Source organism: Apteryx mantelli, chromosome Z (genome assembly GCF_036417845.1).
Source record: "Apteryx mantelli isolate bAptMan1 chromosome Z, bAptMan1.hap1, whole genome shotgun sequence".
In the NCBI taxonomy this organism is placed as follows: Eukaryota; Metazoa; Chordata; class Aves; order Apterygiformes; family Apterygidae; genus Apteryx; species Apteryx mantelli.
The window spans coordinates 51,530,909-51,551,299 of NC_090020.1; the positions used below are offsets into that span (position 1 = coordinate 51,530,909).

At 40.5% G+C, this 20,391-nt stretch overlaps 1 protein-coding gene across 1 annotated transcript in view; it reads left to right on the forward strand.

The window, feature by feature from the left end:
• MCTP1 (multiple C2 and transmembrane domain containing 1) overlaps positions 1-20,391 on the forward strand; it is a 297,839-nt gene that overhangs the window by 108,675 nt on the left and 168,773 nt on the right. Inside the window, exon 2 of the mRNA XM_067315354.1 lies at positions 821-935. Within this exon, the coding sequence (XP_067171455.1) occupies positions 821-935 (115 nt within the window). The remainder of the gene's footprint in view (positions 1-820; positions 936-20,391) is intronic.

Sequence of the window (20,391 nt, forward strand, 5' to 3'; positions counted from 1 at the left end):
CAGCTATTCTAGTTTTAAAATTAAATATGATGTTTCAAGCAAGAAGTGTATTTAGAAGGCACTTACAAAGGGATATATTAAGACCTATTTTCCAAAAGTTGATAAGTATTCCAGGAAATTTATTTTCTCTCCTTTGTCATTTGGAACAAAAATCTGGCTACATTCATGCAGTCCAGAGAGTTCCTTTGGTTCTGGCTTTTTATTTATTTATTTTTCATGTTACGGCTTATATAAATAATTACTTCAGGAGTCTTATCTTTTCCCTGGTAAACAGGAACCATTTGCTCAAACTAAGAAGGCACAGATTACAAATGAAGAGATACAACTGAATTTAATGATGTCCTTCCCCCCCTTCACCTCCCCCCCCCCCACCATTTCTCCCCTCTCTGGAAAAACACACATTGTACAAAGTAATCCAGTAGCTGGCAAAATCATAACGCATTTATGGATAGCCAGAAGCGAGATAAATGTTTGTTCCATGTCTAGATTATTACTGTTAAATAGAGGGCTTGAGGGTACAGATAGTTACCAGTCTGAATGGTACTGTGAGCTCTAGGTTGGCGTTGCCTTCCTGGTTCTATTCTAGCAGACCAGGAGCATATGGCTGGGGCACGTGAATTGGTGGAGTCAGTGCTCAGGGGTTGTCGTGCTGAAGCCAGCTTGTGTTCTGTGGTGTTGGGGTATTTGTTTTAAGATGGAGGAAATGGGTTAAGGCTGTATCTTAAATTCAACAGAATGCAAATACTGGAGGAAAAAATATACCTTACCTGAAACTTTTAGCAACATTAGTAACTGGATTTTTTTTTTCCTCTCCCTCTAGAGAACAAATTCATTTGGAACTAGTAATGCAGATTTTCCCTCTGCAGATCCCGGTATGTACCAGTTGGACATTACTTTAAGAAGAGGACAGAATTTAGCAGCACGGGATCGTGGAGGTGAGCGAGTGCTGGTAAACATTGCCTTGGTATTTCTCAAGTTGTCTGTTAACTGATTAATTAATACTCTCCTATAAACTTAAAGTTTGAGAGAGAGCTAAAGGTTTGAATTTTAAGTGTATTAGTTGAACTCTGCTTAAAATTATGTAAAGGTTCTCTCAGAAGCACAACGTAAAAGGAACTAAGGACACCTAAACCCACGTAGGAGAGTTAATGAGATTTAGCTAATACTGGTTCATTTCAACTATTAGCTAATTTGGCTATCTTTTAGGAATGTTTCAATGTAAAAAAGGTGTGATAGATTATCTGAACAGATTTTTGCTGCTTTCCTTGGTAGTTACTTATTTTGTTAGTTGACTGCTTAACTGATAAATAATGGAGGTCTGTTTAAAAAAAACCAAAACAACAAAATATTTGGTGAGTTCAGTCATTACCTGTTGGCCAATCTGCTGCTCAGGTTGGCGTTTTATAGTTTGCCCTAAGATGTGTACTGCACACTGTAGTTTAGACACAGAAAGGATTTCTAAAGAGTGTTTTGACCTGCAGGAACACAGTTGGCAGTCCTAGTGATTCTGTATGTGCAACTGAAACTTGTATTTGAAAGTAGATCAGTCAGTAATCCGTTTCCTGAACAGCAAGCTGAGCATGGTAAATCTGATTTACAGCCTATTTTAGACTTGCTGTAATATATTCCTTGTGAGAGAGAGAGAGAGAGATAGAGCGCCATAGTAGAATTTTAACTTAAAAATAGTATTGTACAGAACTTTTCAATGCTAACTTGGTGGAGTTACTTGGCCCAGTTCAGATCTCAAATACAGTAGTAAAAACCTGGAGTACCTGTTTGCATTAGTGGGAAATTACTCTGTATTTTTGCCCCTGAAACTGAATTTTAATATACTCACAGTTGCAAGAATAATTATTATGTTCTTGCTGTAGATAGATTGATATCCTAGCAAGCTTTGCTTGACATTAATTCAAAATAGACACCCAAATGTTTTTGCTTCATAGTCTAGAGGCACATCCATGAAACTTGCCCAGTTTCTGAATAACAAGTTTTGTAATTTATTTATATTCATCATTCATAGAATTTAAAAGGGAATAAAAATGTGATCTTAAATGTGACGATTTGTACGTGAGGTAAAGCATTGTTTTATTTTATAGTACAGGAGCCTAGGCCTAGAATCAACAAAGGATAAGAGATCTGTCGCTTGAGGGGGAATCCAAGGTTCTGAATTAAACACTAGATGTGCTATATAAAATGTTAAGCACTTTAAAAGGTCAATCCAGAAACCTGCCAGTTCAGCAGCAAGGAAATGTCTTCAAACTACCCAGGAGGAAACACCACAAAAAGGGTGTTTTTTTCAGTGCCTGTTAGTCCTGGAGCCTCGACACTAGAGTTGGATTGCGTACTTGTCCCTCTGTTTAGGGGCCTGTAATTCTCTTTAGATGGTAGACACCTGCAACCTTCTTTCCACAGGCTGAGCAAGTGCTGGTTTTGCTTTTGAAAGTTCTCCCTTTCTGAATTTCTTCCTGCCCCTGAAAAAGCTCAGCCCTCCATCTCAGCAATCAAGAGAATGTTTTAACAAGCTGCTGTAAGTGCGTCAGGAAGGAGGACGTGCATTGCTGTTTTTCCAAAATTATCATTAGGTAGGAAAGTGCAGAAGACGCTTTAGGCCAGGTGGGTCGCTGCAGACGTGCTCCCTCCTGCGTTCCCAAGTGGCTAGGCTGCAGAAGCTCTGAGCTGAGACTGTGCTTCCAGGACCTTGCTTCCAGAAACAGTACCTTGTACGGAAACCCCACGCTAGGACCCATCCACGCATGACTGAATGCCGTGACTGTCCTGCACTATGTCCCTGCTCATTTTCCCTTTCTGTCAGAGCTGCTCAGGGTGAGGAAGTTTGAGCGTTTGCAGACCTGGAGTCTGGGGAGCTTCACAGTCAGGAGGCTGGCACTTAACGGGTTTAGATAGCTGCTGAGTGGTAAGTATGAGAGGAAGGTGTTTGATTTGGGAAGTCGTTTTTGTCTAAATCCTCTCTCAATCTCTGCTCCAAATTCTTGGTGTCTGGGAGGACATTAAGAGAGGTGGTAAATACGTGCTTGTCCTGTTCTGTTTTTTCTGTAGGCACCTGCTTTCAGCCCCTGCTGGGGACAGAACAGTGAGCTCGTGGGACCTCTGGCCTGAGCCAGCACCATTGTTTCTCTGCCATTAGCTACAGCTGCAGCAGTGTTCACATTAGGTGTCACGAGTCAGAAAGTAATTATGGGACAGTCCACAGGAAGCTTGTTTAAGAATCCAAATGCTAAATGGAGCTAATAGGACAGATGTGTTAGATATTAAAACTAGGTGTTGAGAGATTTGCCAAAGAACTGTCTCAGAGAAGTCTCCTACTGTAAGACTGTTACAGCCCATAACAACCCTTTCCTCCAAATCTTTTTCCAGGTCCCCTGCTTAAAGCCTGACGCTTGAAATTTCTCAGAGTACTGTGAATTTCACTCTAAAGGACCACTTCAGCTACATGGTGGAAGAGAATTCAGTTTTAATTTTAGCTTTTTGTTCTCTAATTTTTTTTAAACTAAATTTCACATATCTTTTCAGAAACCTGCTACTGAACATATTGCAGAATTAAAATTCAAACTTGAATTCTTAAGTCTTGAATGTTCTACAAACTTGTTTTCCTCAAATTTACCCCCCAAAAGGAGGCTGTAGCATCCTTAAAAGGAAGGGGAAAGATTGCAGCTATGTTTATGTGGCTAGCAGTGCCCGCATTAATCATGGCTGTTTGTTGATAAATAGTGCTGTTGATAATCCCAACAAAAGAAGAACAGAACATTCTTTCTTCGTGAGAGGACCAACATCTTGCATTTCCATTCTCAAATGATGGAATTAAAAGCCACCATTGTCACAGGCAATATTTGTGCTCCTGTGAGTGCATTATGACAGAAAGAAATGCAACTGCTTGTTTTAACCTCATCTTTACAATAAATCCTATCTTCAAGCTGATCCAACCTTTTATCCAAATACCATTGCGCTATGGTGCCATAGCTGCATCTCAGCTATGTGATAAGACAATTTACATTTTTGCTTCTGGCAAAATACTGTTGTGACCTCAAATGGATCTATAACATCTGCTTAGTTTTGCCCTTCCTAAAGGAAACCATATGCTGAGGTTTGAAGATATATTTCCCAAGCCTTTATATATATATAACAGGTAGCCAGAAGCCAAATTTTTCTTGAAAGATCTTTTGGATCAGTATTTTTATGCCACTAAATGAGAATATTCATCAAAATAACTCTTTAGTTATCTATGTTTTTTAATCTATTAGATATTGAATTTGAACAGTATTTAATACAAAGGAAATCAAATATCATTAGTTTTTGGATGGCAGTCAAGGGTTGATATTTAGAACTGAAATAGTACACAAGATTCCATAGCTGGTGAAAACAGATTTTATAAGTCAGAATTTGTAAGAATGTTATACTAATGTGTTTCAAAGGGATTATGTTAAGTTTTATTTGAATCAGAAATATACCTAATAATGCATATTTTTAAGAACTCCAGGGAATGTGAATGTCTGGAAAAATAATTTTTAAAATTGTTTCTTAATTATTGAGATACTGAGGATAAGATGCTGAAACAAGAAATAACAGGTTGGCATTCTTGTTACTGTAGAATTCATGTAGCTGTTTGGATGTAATGCATGCCAGCATTTGTACTGTGTAAAAACATTTCCAGGATGTTTTATTTAAAGGATGTTAGAAATAAACCCAGGAAAGTTCTTTAGTGATAGAAACCATATAATGGTGTTATCATACACTGGAAGTGTAGTCAAAAACTCATTTAACGTTGAAAGCCAAATGCTAAAAGAATTCATGGAGGATACCATGATGCGAAAGTGGTGGTGGCCTAACATGCGCACTTGTACTCTTGTAGGAATGTTACTTTTTCATTGTTATTTTTTAATCAGTTTGCCTGGGAGTATCAACTCTTCCTCAGATTAGGGGGAATTCTGAGAAGTTTACTTATTTTCAGTCAGAATGCTGTATGCTGGCATCTGTTTGGATGATGATTGCCTGCTGTAGTAATTTCTAGCTCACTTCCTATGGTCATATTCAAGTTAGCTCTCATAATAACTTGGAGTTCTGCTAACAGGAGAGGTTGGTGATATTACTGTAAATATTCCTTGTTGGATTGCTGTATATCATCAATATTACTACTTCAGTATAACGTAGAGTTTGGTGAATAACAGTTGCCGCATAAATAAGCTAAAGGCCAAAAGATGGCAATAACCCTTCTGGCTAAGAACAGTAAAAACTTCTGTCGTTAAGACCTGGCAAAAACAGATAACTGGAAACATTGCATTCCTGAGACTGCTTCTCTCTCCGCTATCTCTGCTGTCTTCTGTCAGGTCTTATAGCCGAAAATTTCAGAGCTAGTCTGTCTAAAAATGGGTGATTTCAGTAACAACCATGCTCAGAGTTTGATTTCAACCCAGGAAAACAAGCCAATGTTGTTCTCTGTAATATGATCCTCTAGTCCTGACTGGACTGCACAGAAACTCTAACTAATGGAAAGTGCTGCTGTATTTCTTCTGAGATGATCTAAAGCTCTTGCTACACTTGTATTTTTATTTGTTGTCAAGTCCCAAATAGGGACTCATGGACCCTAATCGAGAGGACAGTCCTTCCCCTGTTGCATTTATAATCTAAGCGTATGGAAATAGTCAAAAGACTGATAAAGACAGTTGAAGAAGTACAAAACTTTACTTTGTTTCATCCATAGAAGAGCCCCACTTTTCACAGAAGTAGCACAATGTGGAGGCTTTGATGTGAGCTACGACCATGAGATTGGCAAGAAAGGAAGTACTGGGTTGAGTGGTCGCAACCAAGTGTAGATGAGCCCAAATGTGTGTTGGAGGCCAAGTTCCCCTGTAGTCTGGTAGGAGCACCACAAGATGCTTATAGAATATAATGTGGGGGGGGCTTCCTATTGTGCTACCATGCCTTAGGATTTGTCAAGGTAGGAGTAACATTAGTTAACAAATATAGTTAATCCAAAGCATGCAAGTTAAGCTTTCGTTCCTTTTTAACAGCTCTGTTCTTAAAGAACATATGAGTAATCATAAGAGGGGAAGAAACATGTGTTCCTGGATACATCTCTAGATCACCTTGTAGATGTAGATGTGCACTGGGGGTGTCTTTCCAAGTTGTAAACATTTCTGCAGTTTTAAGTTGTCTTATTCCACTAGTTACAAAGTAATGGAGGTAAAGCAAGAGTACTTTCATGGTACTGAAAAAGGGAAGAAAAAAGAAAGTTTAGTAGGCTTTCAAGTCAACTGTAGCCTGTAATGCATAAGCATATAATGTGTTATTACAGTGGTATGGTTTACAGATTTTTAACTGGCAAAAAGCCTACACTTTGTTCGTTAGGGTGGCTATGGGGTAGCTGCTGCACAACAGCTGTGCTGGGTTTTTGTTTTCTTTAAAATGTTGCCCCTCCTGCCCAACCTCCCCCCCACTGCTATGGAAAATGCAGAAATCCATGTCAAATGTTGTGTGATGCCCCTGAGTGGACTATCACAGTGGGAATTAATGCCAAGATTGAAAAGACGGAGTCCCTGTGTCAGATTTCCTATTAGCCAGGAAGATCGTGTAGCGCTTCAGTGGCCCCCCCGTTCCAGTAGCCCTAATGTAGGCGTTTAGTAGTAGTGGGGTGTCGCGTGAAAGGGAGGGACGGAAGGCCCTTCCTTATCTTTATAATTTACGTTTGCCTGCCAGAGCCCCCCTGTTTGAGGACTTTCCCTGAGACAGTTTCGCAAAGTAAAAAGAATAAGATTTTATTAAAGCGACAGATACAACAGGTTCGGAATTGCCATTGATAAATGCACTTGCTGCTACAAATTTTCTTTCTATGAGCTCAAACTAACAATTAAGCGCTTTCAATAATAATACATTTTCCCGGGTAACGTCCGACGTTTGTCGGAGGCGCAAGTCTTACCAAAGAGGCGTCCCTGTTTGGGGGAGGGGAGAAGGAGGCTCGCTCGTCAGCAATCTCCGGTGAACAGGTCGGCGGTTCAGTTTTCTTCCCTTCCCAAAAACTTTAGTGAGCTATCCTCTGTTTTATAGTTGCTGAAGGTGGGATGTGGAAGTGCGGCAGACATACTTCATTGGCCAGATTGCCATTTGCGCGGTTGTTGGGGGTATGCCCCCCTTATGTACATATCGTTATGCAGCAAAGGGCGTGATTTTTAATATGGTAAGCAGGGATAATGAGGCTGGGGGTACTATAGGTCAACAGTTAGTCTGTGAGCAGCAATTATTTTTTGGGATGCAACCCTTTGTGGTCAGGGGCGGACCGTGATACCTCCATATCGCTCCCTCCTCCGCCGTGCAGCTGGAACAAACTGTCTGGCCTTCACCAGCTAGTTCGTTACTCATGTTGCAAAAGGGTGATGTGCTTTGGCTGCCACGCACTGTTTTTCCCGTGTGCCCCCTTATCTTTCTCCCTGAATTCTCTCTTGTTCCCACATGGGGTCTAAGTTGACAGGTCACTGGTAGCAACAGCTTGGCTTGGGACTTCTGGATCATCCTCTGATTCAGACGAAAGGATCTCGCCTATTAATTTGAGGTCATTAGAAAGGGTGTTACACCTCTATGTCTTACCACTATAAGAGAATAGAAGGCTATTCTTTGTTAGCATAATATTATTGTATCAGTTCTTTTCAGATGGGTATATGCAAGTAAGGAAATAAATTAAGCTACTGTTCTAAGAACTTTAATATAGTTACTAGCTAAAGGCCTATTTCACATACTCGGTTTCTATGGATGTTTCTTTGCAGTGTAGGGTCTCTTTCACATGACTTCAGTGGGAATGCATATGCAATGAGTATCAATTTCAAATGAGGTGTTAAATATGCATTGTACTTTTTTTATCTTGCGTGACATATGTGGGCTGCTATTTTTTCTTTACCTAGAACTTTGATTTTACACCTGTAAAATGTAGCTTTTACAGCTTTTCAGTCATTGGTTATTTGATGTTTATTTAAGTTTGTATTTAATGTGTAGTAAATCATTATCCCTAGGGAATGACAAAAACTTCGATGTTTTACTAGAAAGGGAAGTTATTGACTATATTGTTATATTGACAAAGGGCAACTTACCAGTTTTGTCCATTGCAAGTAGATGTAAAAAAGATGATTTCTGTAAAACTGGAAAATAATGTATAAGACCTACACTGAGCTGTATTCTTTTGATAAAGCAAATAGGAGTCCTCTGTTGCTGTAGAAACTTCTGGCTGATTTTGCAAAAGCTAGGTGTCTTGGAAAAATAAATGGTCAAATTTTAAATAACTCCAGGAACTTCATAATTTATTTGTAAATTTTAGGAGCGGAGCAAACTGTTTAATTTGATTACTGCATGCACCTCTGTTTGTATTAAGACATATTAATAAGAATAATAATTTGATCTGTAAGAACAGTTCAGTAACATGCTTAAATCTTATTTAAATTATTCAACCATGCTTCAACCATGCTTTATAAATAAAATAAATTTCTATGTTTTCCTGAATTAATGCTGACCACTGAAAGCTCTAATTGCTTTTGTTTGGCTAGGAGAAGATCCAGCATTTTTTCAGAGGTTGACAGGGGTTGGAGAGGAGGGGAGTTCCTTCTTCATGATATTGTGTGAAGAAAAACTCCTATTTTTCACACCTTCATGTAGTCATGAATCCCACAGATATTAGGAATAGATGTTTTAACAAAAGTATTTTGTAATATTTTAAAATGTTAAACACAGTGAAGGTCTTCATTTATAGATGATAATGTTACAGCTTTTCTGTATACAGTCAATAAATTATCTGTGAAGTCCAAATACAACAGTTTGCATGACAACTCGTGATAACTTTTCAGTTTTTCATCCTGTTGGGAATTTCCAGTTTTGGGCAGTTTAACATGACTTTCACTCCCTAAAGTTGAGTCAATTCAAATCTTAAGTCTTCTGCACCACGGAGGTTAGACAAATCTAGGATGTCTCACATGTACACTATTTTCAACCTTTGTAACTATTGGATATGAAAAAATAGGACATCTAACACATGGCTAAAGAGTGTTTTGAGTTGAAAAGAGATAATAAATATGAGGATCACTAACAGAACTATTTGATCCAGTCTAAAACTGAAATGATACAAGATGGTCCTGGCTTTTGCCAGTTAGAATAAATTTGTTTTTCTAAACATAGTTAATTTTCTCCAGTATTTCATGCAGCCACTTCACTACCAAAGAAAAGAATCAATCACAATGAATGTACCAATAAGGGAAAACAGTGCTCAGTTGTGGTCTTTATTTAATAAATCTTCCACCTATTTTCATGTTTATTGCCATGAAAAACATGTCACTAACTTGTTTTATTAACAGGGTTAATCAGAAAACCCATTATCTCTATTTTTAATCTGAGACCTCTTTTTTGTTTCTTGTAATATTATTTCATTCTTTTCATTGCCACAGTGCCTAGGAGTGGCAGTGCACATCAGTACAGGAAGAAAGATGGTAATTTCCCAATGTTTTCAAATTTTAAATAGCAAATCAAGAGACAAGAGGTGGATGGAAATAGAAAGACAGGAAGGGACAGTGTTAGTGAGATGCTAAGGATCTTGGCATATTATGAAGCGATTTGTTAATGAGTCTTTGAAGTCATCACTGCAATGGAAAGTTTTAAGGCTCTGAAGGAGATCAGTGAGCTTTCTTTACACATATTTACAGGAAATTTCATCCAAGTTTTTGAAGCAGAACTGTCTTGTCTTTTTTTCTAGACAAATTAGGAACCTCTGGAAGAGAGGGACCATCTATTTCTTTGCTTTGCCAAATGGTGTCTAGCAAGTCCAGGCTTTCATCTTAATTTGTGACATTACTATAATAGAAATAATGCTAAAAATAATTTTAATTGTGATGCAGATCCTAACAAGAGTACTGTTTTTTCCCCTTTGATTTTCTGTTTCTTGAAGTGGGATTCACTCTTCTAACTTTGCGTGTCTAAATACAGAAATCTGTGTCTGAGCTACTCATCCTAGGCACTGTCTGAGCTGTTTTAATGATCTACTTTAGGAGAGGAGTGCATGTTTCTTTCCTCATACTATAAAGTGAGCTTAGGTAATGCACTGAGGTGTGGATGTCAGTATCTGCTTGTAACCGCAAGCTGCTTTTGGTAACTAGTGATGCTGCTGTGGACTTGCTTTGGTTTGGACAAGAGACCTGCAGATTCACTGTAGACTGGAAAGTGCAGAGGCAGCAGACAGCAGGAATAGCCTATTTTATAAAAAGGCACAGACTATTTAATTTAAGCCTCATGAAAAGTTAAAGCTTAAAAGAAAAGTTATTTAATATTGGAACACTCAGGAAAATTAATCTAAATTCATTTTTAAGTGAATTACTTAAATGGCCTTAATTCTCTTTGTATCAGCCGTCTGGTTCGGATTGCTGTGACCTTTATGGTGGGTGTTAATTAAGGATATTAATTCTATATCAGGTGTCTGCACAGAGGTTTAATTTGATTCAGATAATCTACTTACTGCAACAACACTCCCAAAATAAGAAACACAAGTTTTTTTTGGTGGTGGTGGCAGGGGCTGTGCCTCGTTTGTTTGTTTGTTAAATTAACTAGGATTGGGAATGTTGGATAGTCAACAGGAACTTCTTAATGAAGGCAGGTGAGAATAAGAGCGTGTGAAGTAGTTAACACAATAGACATTTGAGTTCAGAAGACCAGGCATCTATGGAACAGATCTCTGAAATGGGGCGGGTCAAATTTTGGTTTCATTGCCAGTAAACAAACATGTTTATGAGAAATTTGCTTTTTTGCTAGTGACATGAATGTTTAACTACTTCTGGTGGGACTTGTGTATGTTCAGTACTAATAAGACATGAGAGGCAGTGAAAAGGAGTGAATTTTGTGGTTCACACAGAAGGCTCTGATTTACTAATTGATCTGAATAATTTTTACAATGAGCAGTAATTTGTTTTTTCATACAGTGGCTTTTATTGTTTCAGAGCTGAATTTTATGTGCTAAATAGGCATTTGTAAGCACCAATGTGTAAACCACAGCAGTCAAATACTATGCCTTTTTTATGTTTCTATTTCACAAGCATAATTAGTATTTATTTAAATGAGTGTTTATTAAACAAAGCCTTGTATTGTGGGCTACACTGAAACACAGTACTTAAACTACATTTATTCAGAGCAGAAGTGAGTCTTTGAAAGAAAACTAAACAGATGTGATTGCTACAACCAACTTTTTTTAAATGGCACCAAGTAATTAAAATTTTGTATTCCCTGTTGACTTTTGAGTAAAGGAACTCTGTATTTTGTAGCATCCATGTGGATGGACAATGTGAATTTGTAATTGGCGTTTTCATTTTTAGGGTATTAGGTAGTCTGGAAGTGCTTTGCATCATTTGAAATAGTATCCTTTGTAGATGACTTGAGTGGATAATTCTTTGTTAGGAAGGACAGGAAGTAGTATTAGGTATGGGAAGGCTGTTGCTTTTTGTGTGTGGATGCAGGAGGTTGCTGAAGACCAATTAGAAAATAGGCTTGGCAGCTTTTGTACAAGATAGTCTTAGACTGCAGTTAATGAGAGATTACTATTTGTTTGTTAAATTAATATAAAATAATTTGTGGTAATTCTTTTTCCCTAGCTTTAATAATAAAAGACTGGAATATCAGTACTTCTGAGCAAACATGTTCTGCTACATTTCTTTTCAGCTGTTAGGCTCTTGTATTAGAATTTGGAAATATAAAGTATGTAAAATGTTATTAACTGTTAGATGTTTTACTTACGATAATCGAGAACTCTCCCCCAACGTTTTCCTGCCTTAGAGTGTAACAGAGAAGATAACAGGAGGCTAAGACACATTCAGGGAATGAGTGTGTATGGAGTCAGAAAGAAGGGCAAAGGGTTGGATGTCAGTGATAGTTCTGCATGGGATGAAACTAGACCAAGTGTTTTTTTTATTAACAGTTAAGCTTTACAGGTGATATGACTTCAAAGTTATTGTACATCTCTAAGGTCCTATATAGTTAGCATGAAATAAACAGTTAACATTTGTAGCCTAGAAAAAAGATGTATGGAATGTCCTGATTAACTTTTCTATAATAGGTTTATTTATATAATGGTTATTTGGTGATCAGATAATACAGGTAAAAATCTAATAATGTCCTGTGTGTGAAGCTGGTTGAGGTTAAGGACTAGGCAAAACATTATATATTAAGCATGAACAAAAGCTCAAAAGTATGTGCAGAGATGGTAGACAGTTGATGGGTTACTGCCCTTCCTTTTCTGGAAGGTCCCACCTGTAGGTAGTGGTAGCTGAGTCATCTGAACCACAGTGAATTACTGCCTGGTGAATTAAAGCCAGCTGTTTGCTGTTGGCTCATTGCACTATGCTGTGCAAAAATCTTGGAAAGTTTTGGAGCTGCTTTGTGAGAAATGCCTCCTTTCCTTTAACGGGTATGAGAAGGTCTGAAAGAGGAATAGGGTTGGCTGCAAGGAATAGTTACGGGGTCAGTCATCCCAATGTACATAGGACACTTTCACAATACAGACTCTAGTATTACACCCTTAGCTGTTTGCTTTCTTTTGCTAATAATAGTAGATCAAATGAAGCATTTTCAGGATTGAAAGTAAAATGGACAAATAACAGAAGGGCATGACAGAGGTTTAATTATAGTTCTCAGCAGGAATGAATTGTTTAATAACATGCTTTGGCCTTATTTTTGCTTCTAGAAATGTGTATGTTGCCAGCTTACTTGCAATCATGAAGAAATCCATTGCCCCATGTTTTTTGCATAGTTACTGCTTTTTACCTTGTGCTTATTCCTGTAATATTGTTCTCATGTGCTGTACAGCAGCAAGTCCTATTTAGTTACAGTAACTTCCAGTTAACGTTTTTTAAAGCTTGTATCTTTTTAAACCACTAGGCTGGATCAAGTCTAAGTGCGTTACCTAAAGCTTCAGGAAACTTTTATGTCTATCATCTTAAAGAAGGTGAAATGGCAGTCTGTTAGCATAAAAAAGCCTTTCACGGCAGTCAGAGACATGTGGGCAGTTGTTAACTTCACGCAGGTCTTTGTTTTGGGGCACACACTAATGCCTGTGGACGGAAAGATGGCATGCTCAGAGGTTTAACACACTCGAGTCAAATGCTATGCTCTTTTTCAGACTTGAGTTGAGTGGGTACCTCTACCCTGTGAATGTGCCAGCCTGGGTCAGTGCCTGTGGGTACTGGTGTTGCCCAGCCCCTACGACCTTATCATTAATTCCTGGCTAAGCTGGAGCCTAAGCAGAATGGAGATGTTTGGGGAAAGACAAATGAGCGAGATTTGGATGCTAAAGAGTCCTAATACCTGCTTGAATGCTCTTTGTGGTTCAGCAGAGCTTTTCTTGACCTTGGCTTCTAGCTTCAGGGCAGAACTTTGCTTATTGCAAACATGAGGAGTGGAGCATCACGCAACTACAAACTTGGTGAGTTAACCAATGCATTGGTGATTGTGTGTGTGCTGGGAGGCATGATGTCCTCAGGCCCCCAAGAGGTGTCTGTGAACCACAGGCCTAGGACTGAGCAGGTAGGTTTCCATGCAAGTATGGAAAATATTTTTCATTGGATACTGTGGAGATGCAATCCCCTGGGGTGGTGGTTAGGAATGACCATTCGTGGGGAGCTTCAGCCTCCTTCTTGTACGCGCTGGTATGTGACACGGAGAGGTGACGTAGTACTGGCAGGTTAGCATCAGCTAACGGCTCCAGGGTGTGTTCAGCTGTGTCGCCTTGCGTGTGAGCAAGTTCAAATGGAGCCCTTGACAGCAGGGACTGTGCTTGTAGTTCACAGTGCAGGGCATTTACTGGGCGTGTGTGTGGTGCGTCCAGAGGGGGCTGGCTGTCACCTTAGCACCTGGACAGGGAGGCAACTTTTTGAACGTTGCTGCTTAGCTTTCATGCTTGTGTAGGTTAAAAAAAAAAAAAAAAAAAAAAAAAAAGGCACAGGGGAGAGAGGTGCAGAGCTGACAGGGTTTAGTAGTGGGGCCACAGGGGTGCCCAGTGTTGGCAGAGGCCAGGAGCTGCCCTGGGCTGGTCGCAGCCAGCACCAGCAGGCTCTGACTCTGCTCTAAATGCCCTATCGCCCCTCAAAACTGGCACTGGCAGGTGGGACCACTGCTTGGATGTGTTTGAGAGGGAGGCAGCCCGTAGGGGCAGGAGACACATGAGGAGGCACAGACATGGGGAGACACAGGAGGCACAAGGGGAGGTCTGGGAGGGTGCATGAAAGTTGATGTGTGGAGAGGCCTGTTTTTGGAGGAGATGAGTGAAGGGGACGTTGGTGGGACGTGGCTGAAGATGTGCTCCGGGAAGGGGGTGCTCTGTGCTGGGTTGGGGACGCCCCCGAGGGACGCAGCCACGGGGGACCTGTGGTGGGATGGTGATGCCCCTGAGGGACGGCAGCCCATGGAGGAACCAGCACTGGAGCAGGGGAGGATGTGGAAGAGGGGAGAAGAGATGTCTGAAACTGAGCCTGAGAAAGCGAGAGGAGAGATGTTTGCCTAAAAGTTTGCTTAATTGTCATCTAAATTTTTCTCAATAGCTGAATCAGTAATTAAAAGCTTATGTTAATTGGCAGTAAATTAAATTAAGTGAAATTCCCTGAGTTGAGATTGTTGAGCTTGCTGCAGGTAGGTGCAGATCTTCTCGTGTCTGTGGGACCTGCTTTGCAGCTGTGGTAACTACCTACAAGCAGGACCTTAATGAGCTGGTTTGCTTTCTTCCCCTATGACTAAAGCCTTAGGGAGCAGAGAATAAGGTCTGTTTCTCAGGCCTGTTCTGCTTTCCTTTGTGAAATCTTTTCCTCATTCATCTGAAAACCAGGTGTTCCCAGACAGAAAATTAAAAGTTTAAAGTTTAATAATTGTGCCTGCAGGTCTGTGACAATAAATGCACAAAAAAAAAAAAATCCCTAAAATTAAAAGTAGAATTTTAGTTGGACAGTGCTTAGTATCTGAACTATGTAAAAGCTTTTGTGGGTAAAGTCACTCTTATTTTGGGGGAAAAGGCTCACATATGGCTTTATATTCTATTTCAAAAGCTATTCTGAATAACTCTGAATAAGTCAATGGATAGCAGTGGTGGAAAAATCAGTGCATTTAGTCATGGTTAGTAAAATTTTTAGTATTAAGTAGTTAAGCATTTAGTGAAATAATTAGCTTGTGTAATAAATATACTTGCTAACTCATTTTTCTAAAATGTAAAAAAAAGTTCTTTTATATGAAGTACAAGATAAAGTGAGGGCTAAAAGGCTGCTGTTTTTTAGTATGTTGTTCACCTACGTTTAGTTATACTGTTGGGTTTTTTTATATACTAGCATGAACACTTCTTGCCTGTAATTTCTCTCTTCAGTGTAAGATTTTAAAATTTGCCTTTAGGATTTGGATGTCTAGTTCCCATTGCATACATTATAGGTAGCTCTTCAGCAGAGGATTTTCAGACATACTGGGAGTTTGAGTTTCTCTCACATCAAGTACAAAAATATCATAGGGGAGTATGGTGATTTTTGCATTATTCTTTCTCTCTCATGGGCACCAGTTTTGGGGGAACAGTTTCATGTGCACCACTTGGTCTTGTGGTTACATTTATCCCTGTGTTCACTGGTACTTTTTTGAATTTTCTTCAGTTAGCAGGTTATCACATTATATTAAATGTGATTCTATTAAGGAAAAAAAGTTGGTTCAACATGTAGCCTAATAATGCTGGAAGGCCTGATGTGAAGCCTCAGAAACTTGATTAGGTGAATGTCTAGAATTTACGGAGCACTAACATTCTTTCTCTCAGCTACTACTTCGATAGTTACTCTGACCAAATTTGCTGTTGTTGTGTTTTCACTCTAATTATGCTACCATGGTTCTCTGCTTCTGGAAGGGAATTTAGTATGAATTTTAACGAACACCTTGAATATATTTCTAGTAAAATATTTCTATCTTCTTTTGTGTCTGCTTAAGAGACCTAATCTGTGCCCTAAACTTGCAGAGCAAAATCCATTTAGATGATGTCTGCGGGCAGAGGGAGGATACACCCTGAATGTTCTTTTGGCACGTCCATATGTGTTAGTGAGCTGGATTTGCAGGTTTGGAGGGGTGTTTGTTTTACAGGATCAAATAGCAATGAGTGCTAATACTGTGGCTAGTTTCTGTCGGCAGCATCTTTAGGTGCCTGTTATGTTGATGTTTCGTAGCAGAAGAGAGGCTGCCACCGTGTGCAAAGAATCCATATTGCCTTTACAGTGGCAGTGATGATCCGTCAGCAAAATAGCTGTATCTCACAGTTTGGGTTTTCTGAAAGAAGATTTTAAACTCATGAATGAAGACAAGAATGTTACTATATTCTTAACTTCTACAGAGAAGACAGACTTGTGTACAGTTAGGCCTTAGTATACCAGAATCATGTGAATCCAGTGATAATCATTTGAACCGTTTGGTAAAAAGGAAACTGATGAAGAGTCTGAGACTTCAGTAATAGGAATCCATGACTAGGTGCCAGGTTATTTAAGGCTCATTCTGAAGGGTCTTTGAATTTTTCTGTTTCTGTGTAATGAACTTGTAATCACTTTCAAAGCTATGATCCTGAGTAAACTGTTTCTATTCTTTCTCTTTAGAAGAGCAAAAATATTACATATATAAATTGAACTGTTCACCTTGTTTAAAATTAAAAAATACAAATGTGTGTGTGTATACGTATACACATGCATCTATATCATTAGATCACTGGACCCTGTGACCTAGAGCTGTGCCAGAGGTGGCTTGATGCTGTTCGGTAGAAACCTTGTAGAGAGGATTGAGTTTTGATCCCTGTGATGCTCTTCCTTCTGCCCTCCATGCTGCTCACATGTCAAGTTCTAGATCTGCTCCAGAAAAGCCTGTGTGTGCATGCACGCATGCGTGGTGTTCTTTGCCCGAGCTGTGCGAAGTCTTGGGTGCGGAAAAAACATTGGGTTGCCCACTGAGTTTAATACTTAAAAAGACACTCCCACCCCCCCCCACACACCTTTCTGTTCCTCATGGCAAAAGGCCTGTGGAGAGCACATTGTTTCTAACTAAATGGATCTAATGAGTTCTTAGCTTTAAAGTATAGATATTTTAAATCAAGGTTCTCACTGGTTGCATGTCCAGCATTTGCAGCATGGAGATCTGAACCAGTATATATGCAGTATGTTTTAAGTGGACCTAACATTTGACCCACTCTACTACTAAATTTAACATTTGAGCGTTAATTAGTATTAATTTTTTTTACATCTTGATCTTAAAGTATTCATTATATATATATATTATATAATTCACAACAGTGTTTTACATTGATTTCTAACTTTCGGAAGGGTTTTAAAATTTGTGAAGTTTGCAGAATAAAAAGTATTGCTGAAAGGCAAGTTAATCTGCAGCTCTTAGAGGAGCTAAGGATCAAGTTAATCAACTCTTTGCTGTTGCTGGACCAAGCATATGACTGCCGCTGAAACCCCCGTCCCAGTGATTATAAAAGAGAATGACCATAACCCCATCAAATGTGAGATCCCAGTTTTCCACAGCTACAATTTGAACAGGATGTATACTTTTAGGGAAAGAGTAGTGCCATCTTGTGGCTGCATAACATAGTGCCAAGAGGTCTGGTATTACCAGGGTTCCCATTTAGAAGCATGTTATAACGGGCACTGCGTTTTGGAGCGGGCGTAAACACAGACCTCTAGAATATAAGGAGCTCGGGCAATCCGTTAAAAATCAGAAAGAATTCTGCCTCGTAAGTTATCTATTACTCATGAAGGCATAATTTTATTCATGTTAGATGAATTGTGTTTATTTTAAAAGAGGCTTGGATCAATTAGACTCAAATATAATTATTGTCAAGAATTAGCTGAAAGGAATAAAAGTATGAATTCCAGCCAGTACTTTCAATGAAATGAATTTCACTTGCATAAAAGGGAAATCTTATCAACTGGCATCTTAGGGAAGGTACTAGTTCGAATTCTATCCAACTTTTTAAAGGCACAACTATATTTTTGTGTTTAAAAATACACAGGAAAAGATCAGTAGTCTTTCTTCATCCTCTGTTGAGGCAGCAGCTTAGTAAGGACTGTAGCTGGCACAACTGTTGTTCCTTGTAGCTGTACGATAAACTTGAAACAGGAACCCATCCAGCTACAAAATAACTGCATTTCTCAGCTGGATCAGTTCCCTAATCTATTTTATGAGCTGGTTCCCCAAATGCGTGTTCTGTTGCAGGGAAGGACAGTGAAAGCGTAGAAATGAGCGCTTGTTTGCGGAGGAGGAGCACACAGTTGCTTTTTTCAGTAGCAGTGCCGGCGTATTCCAGCACAAGCGTTTATCAAAGTGGAGGTTGGTGACTGGTTTCCCAGAGTCTGCCTGACTGCTGCACGTGCATCAAGGAGGCTCTTCCCGCCTCTGCTCCCTGCCCTCTCCCTGTGGTTGCCCCTCTTCCCACAGGTTAGCAGAACTGTTTTCAGTCACGTTCTTTCACACTCTCCCACCCACGTGCTCGCAAATGCCAAGATGTGTTTGTCCAGGACTCCTTCCAAGGACATGGAGGGAAAGGGATGCTGGCTGGCGAGACCTCCTCACATCCCCAGGGCTCTTACTAGATTGAACCATGTGCTAGTTTGGATATGGTGACCATGTGCTGGTTTTGGAGATGCTGTTTTGTACCTTTTAGGAGCTGGCAGTGATTTCTCTCTATCGTGTTGCACCTCTGTGGGTGTCATCAAGTTTTCGCTTACTGTCTCTATCTCCCAATCTGGATGTCTTGAGAAGCAGATGTAGATGAGTGCCTGGACGAACTGCTAATCGGTGTGCCCTCAACACATGCCCTTCTTACAGTCCTCCTTCTGCCAGTTGTTCCTTTTGATGCTTCCACACCTGGATGTTCCTATCCATTCTCTATTCATGCCAATTTTAACATTTCTATTTCTTAATGGAATTATCTTTCCTAGTCATAGTAACTTGTTACTTAGCTGTGTCGGAGAGCTTACCTCCTGCCCTCTCCTGTAGTTATGGTTGCTGCAGCAGGTGTATGTGAACTTTGTGGAGTGACTTTCAAGTGAATTTGCTCATCAAGAGTGTTGTAAGAAGTCTTTCATTGTTGAAGTGGGAGTCCTGGGCACAGTAAAGTCAATGGGAGTTACAGTAGTGATGTCAGTGGAACCATTCTTAGCATTTTCCTGACCCTTTTCAAAGATATAGTATAATTACTATTTAATTAACTATTTAATTACTATCTAATTATCAGTTTGCACAGCAGTTTGCGCAGAAGGGCGCGCGAAGGAACCTTTGTTTCTGTTCCCTGTGGTGTACGTTTCCTCAGGTATGGTTGTGACACGCCGCACAGTGCGTTTCCCAGTGGCTGTTGGAGTTGCTGTGTCAGAGGCTGGGACCCAGACCGACCCTCTGACAGCAGATGCAGCCCTACAGGTCTCAGGCTGCAGGGAGTGCTTGGGGCCTCTCCGGGAGGCCTGGGCTGGCAGTCAGCTCTCCTGCAGGAGGTGTGCTGCTGTTGATGAGCTGTGTCGTCAGGTAAGGGAGTTACGGGAGGAGGTCAGTAGGCTGCGCAGCATCTGAGAAGCGGAGCAAGAGATAGACAGGGTATTCTCAGAGACTGTGCAGCTTCGGGAGTCCCAGCCCCCCGCAGCAGTGGAGTTGCCAGAGGGCTCTGTGCTGTGTGACACGGTACATCATAACATCGTAGAAGAAGGCTGGAAACTGGTCACTGCTTGTGGGAGGAGAAAGGCTCCTACTCCTCCTGAAGACCTGAAGCTGAAGAAGAGGTTTAGTGCCCTCCAGGATGAGGAGGAGATGGGCATGGCTGCAAGGGAAGTACCTGGGACAACAGACCCTGTGCCCTGCCGGAACGCCCGGAAGAAGCGGCGGGTGATTGTTGTGGGGGACTCCCTGCTGCAGGGGACGGAGGCACCTATCTGCCGACCTGACCTCATGTCTAGAGAGGTTTGTGGCCTGCCGGGGGCTCGTGTGAGAGATGTCATGGAAAGACTGCCAAAGCTTGTCCGTTCTTCGGACTATTACCCACTGCTGCTCTTCCATGTGGGCGCCAATGACACCAAGGGCAAACTGGAGACCATCAAGCAGGATTTCAGAGCTCTGGGGATGGTGGTCAAAGGTCTGGGAGCCCAGGTCATCTTCTCCTGAATCCTGCCAGTGAGGGGGATGGATGAGAGGAGGAGGAGACGGACTTTCCAAGTTAACGACTGGCTGTGCCGCTGGTGTTGGCAACAGGGTTTTGGTTTCTACGACCATGGGACCCTGTCTGAAGATCGACAACTGATGGCGAGAGATGGGATCCACCTCACGAGGCAGGGCACGCGGGTCTTTGCCAACAGGTTGGCCAACCTGGTAAGGAGGGCTTTA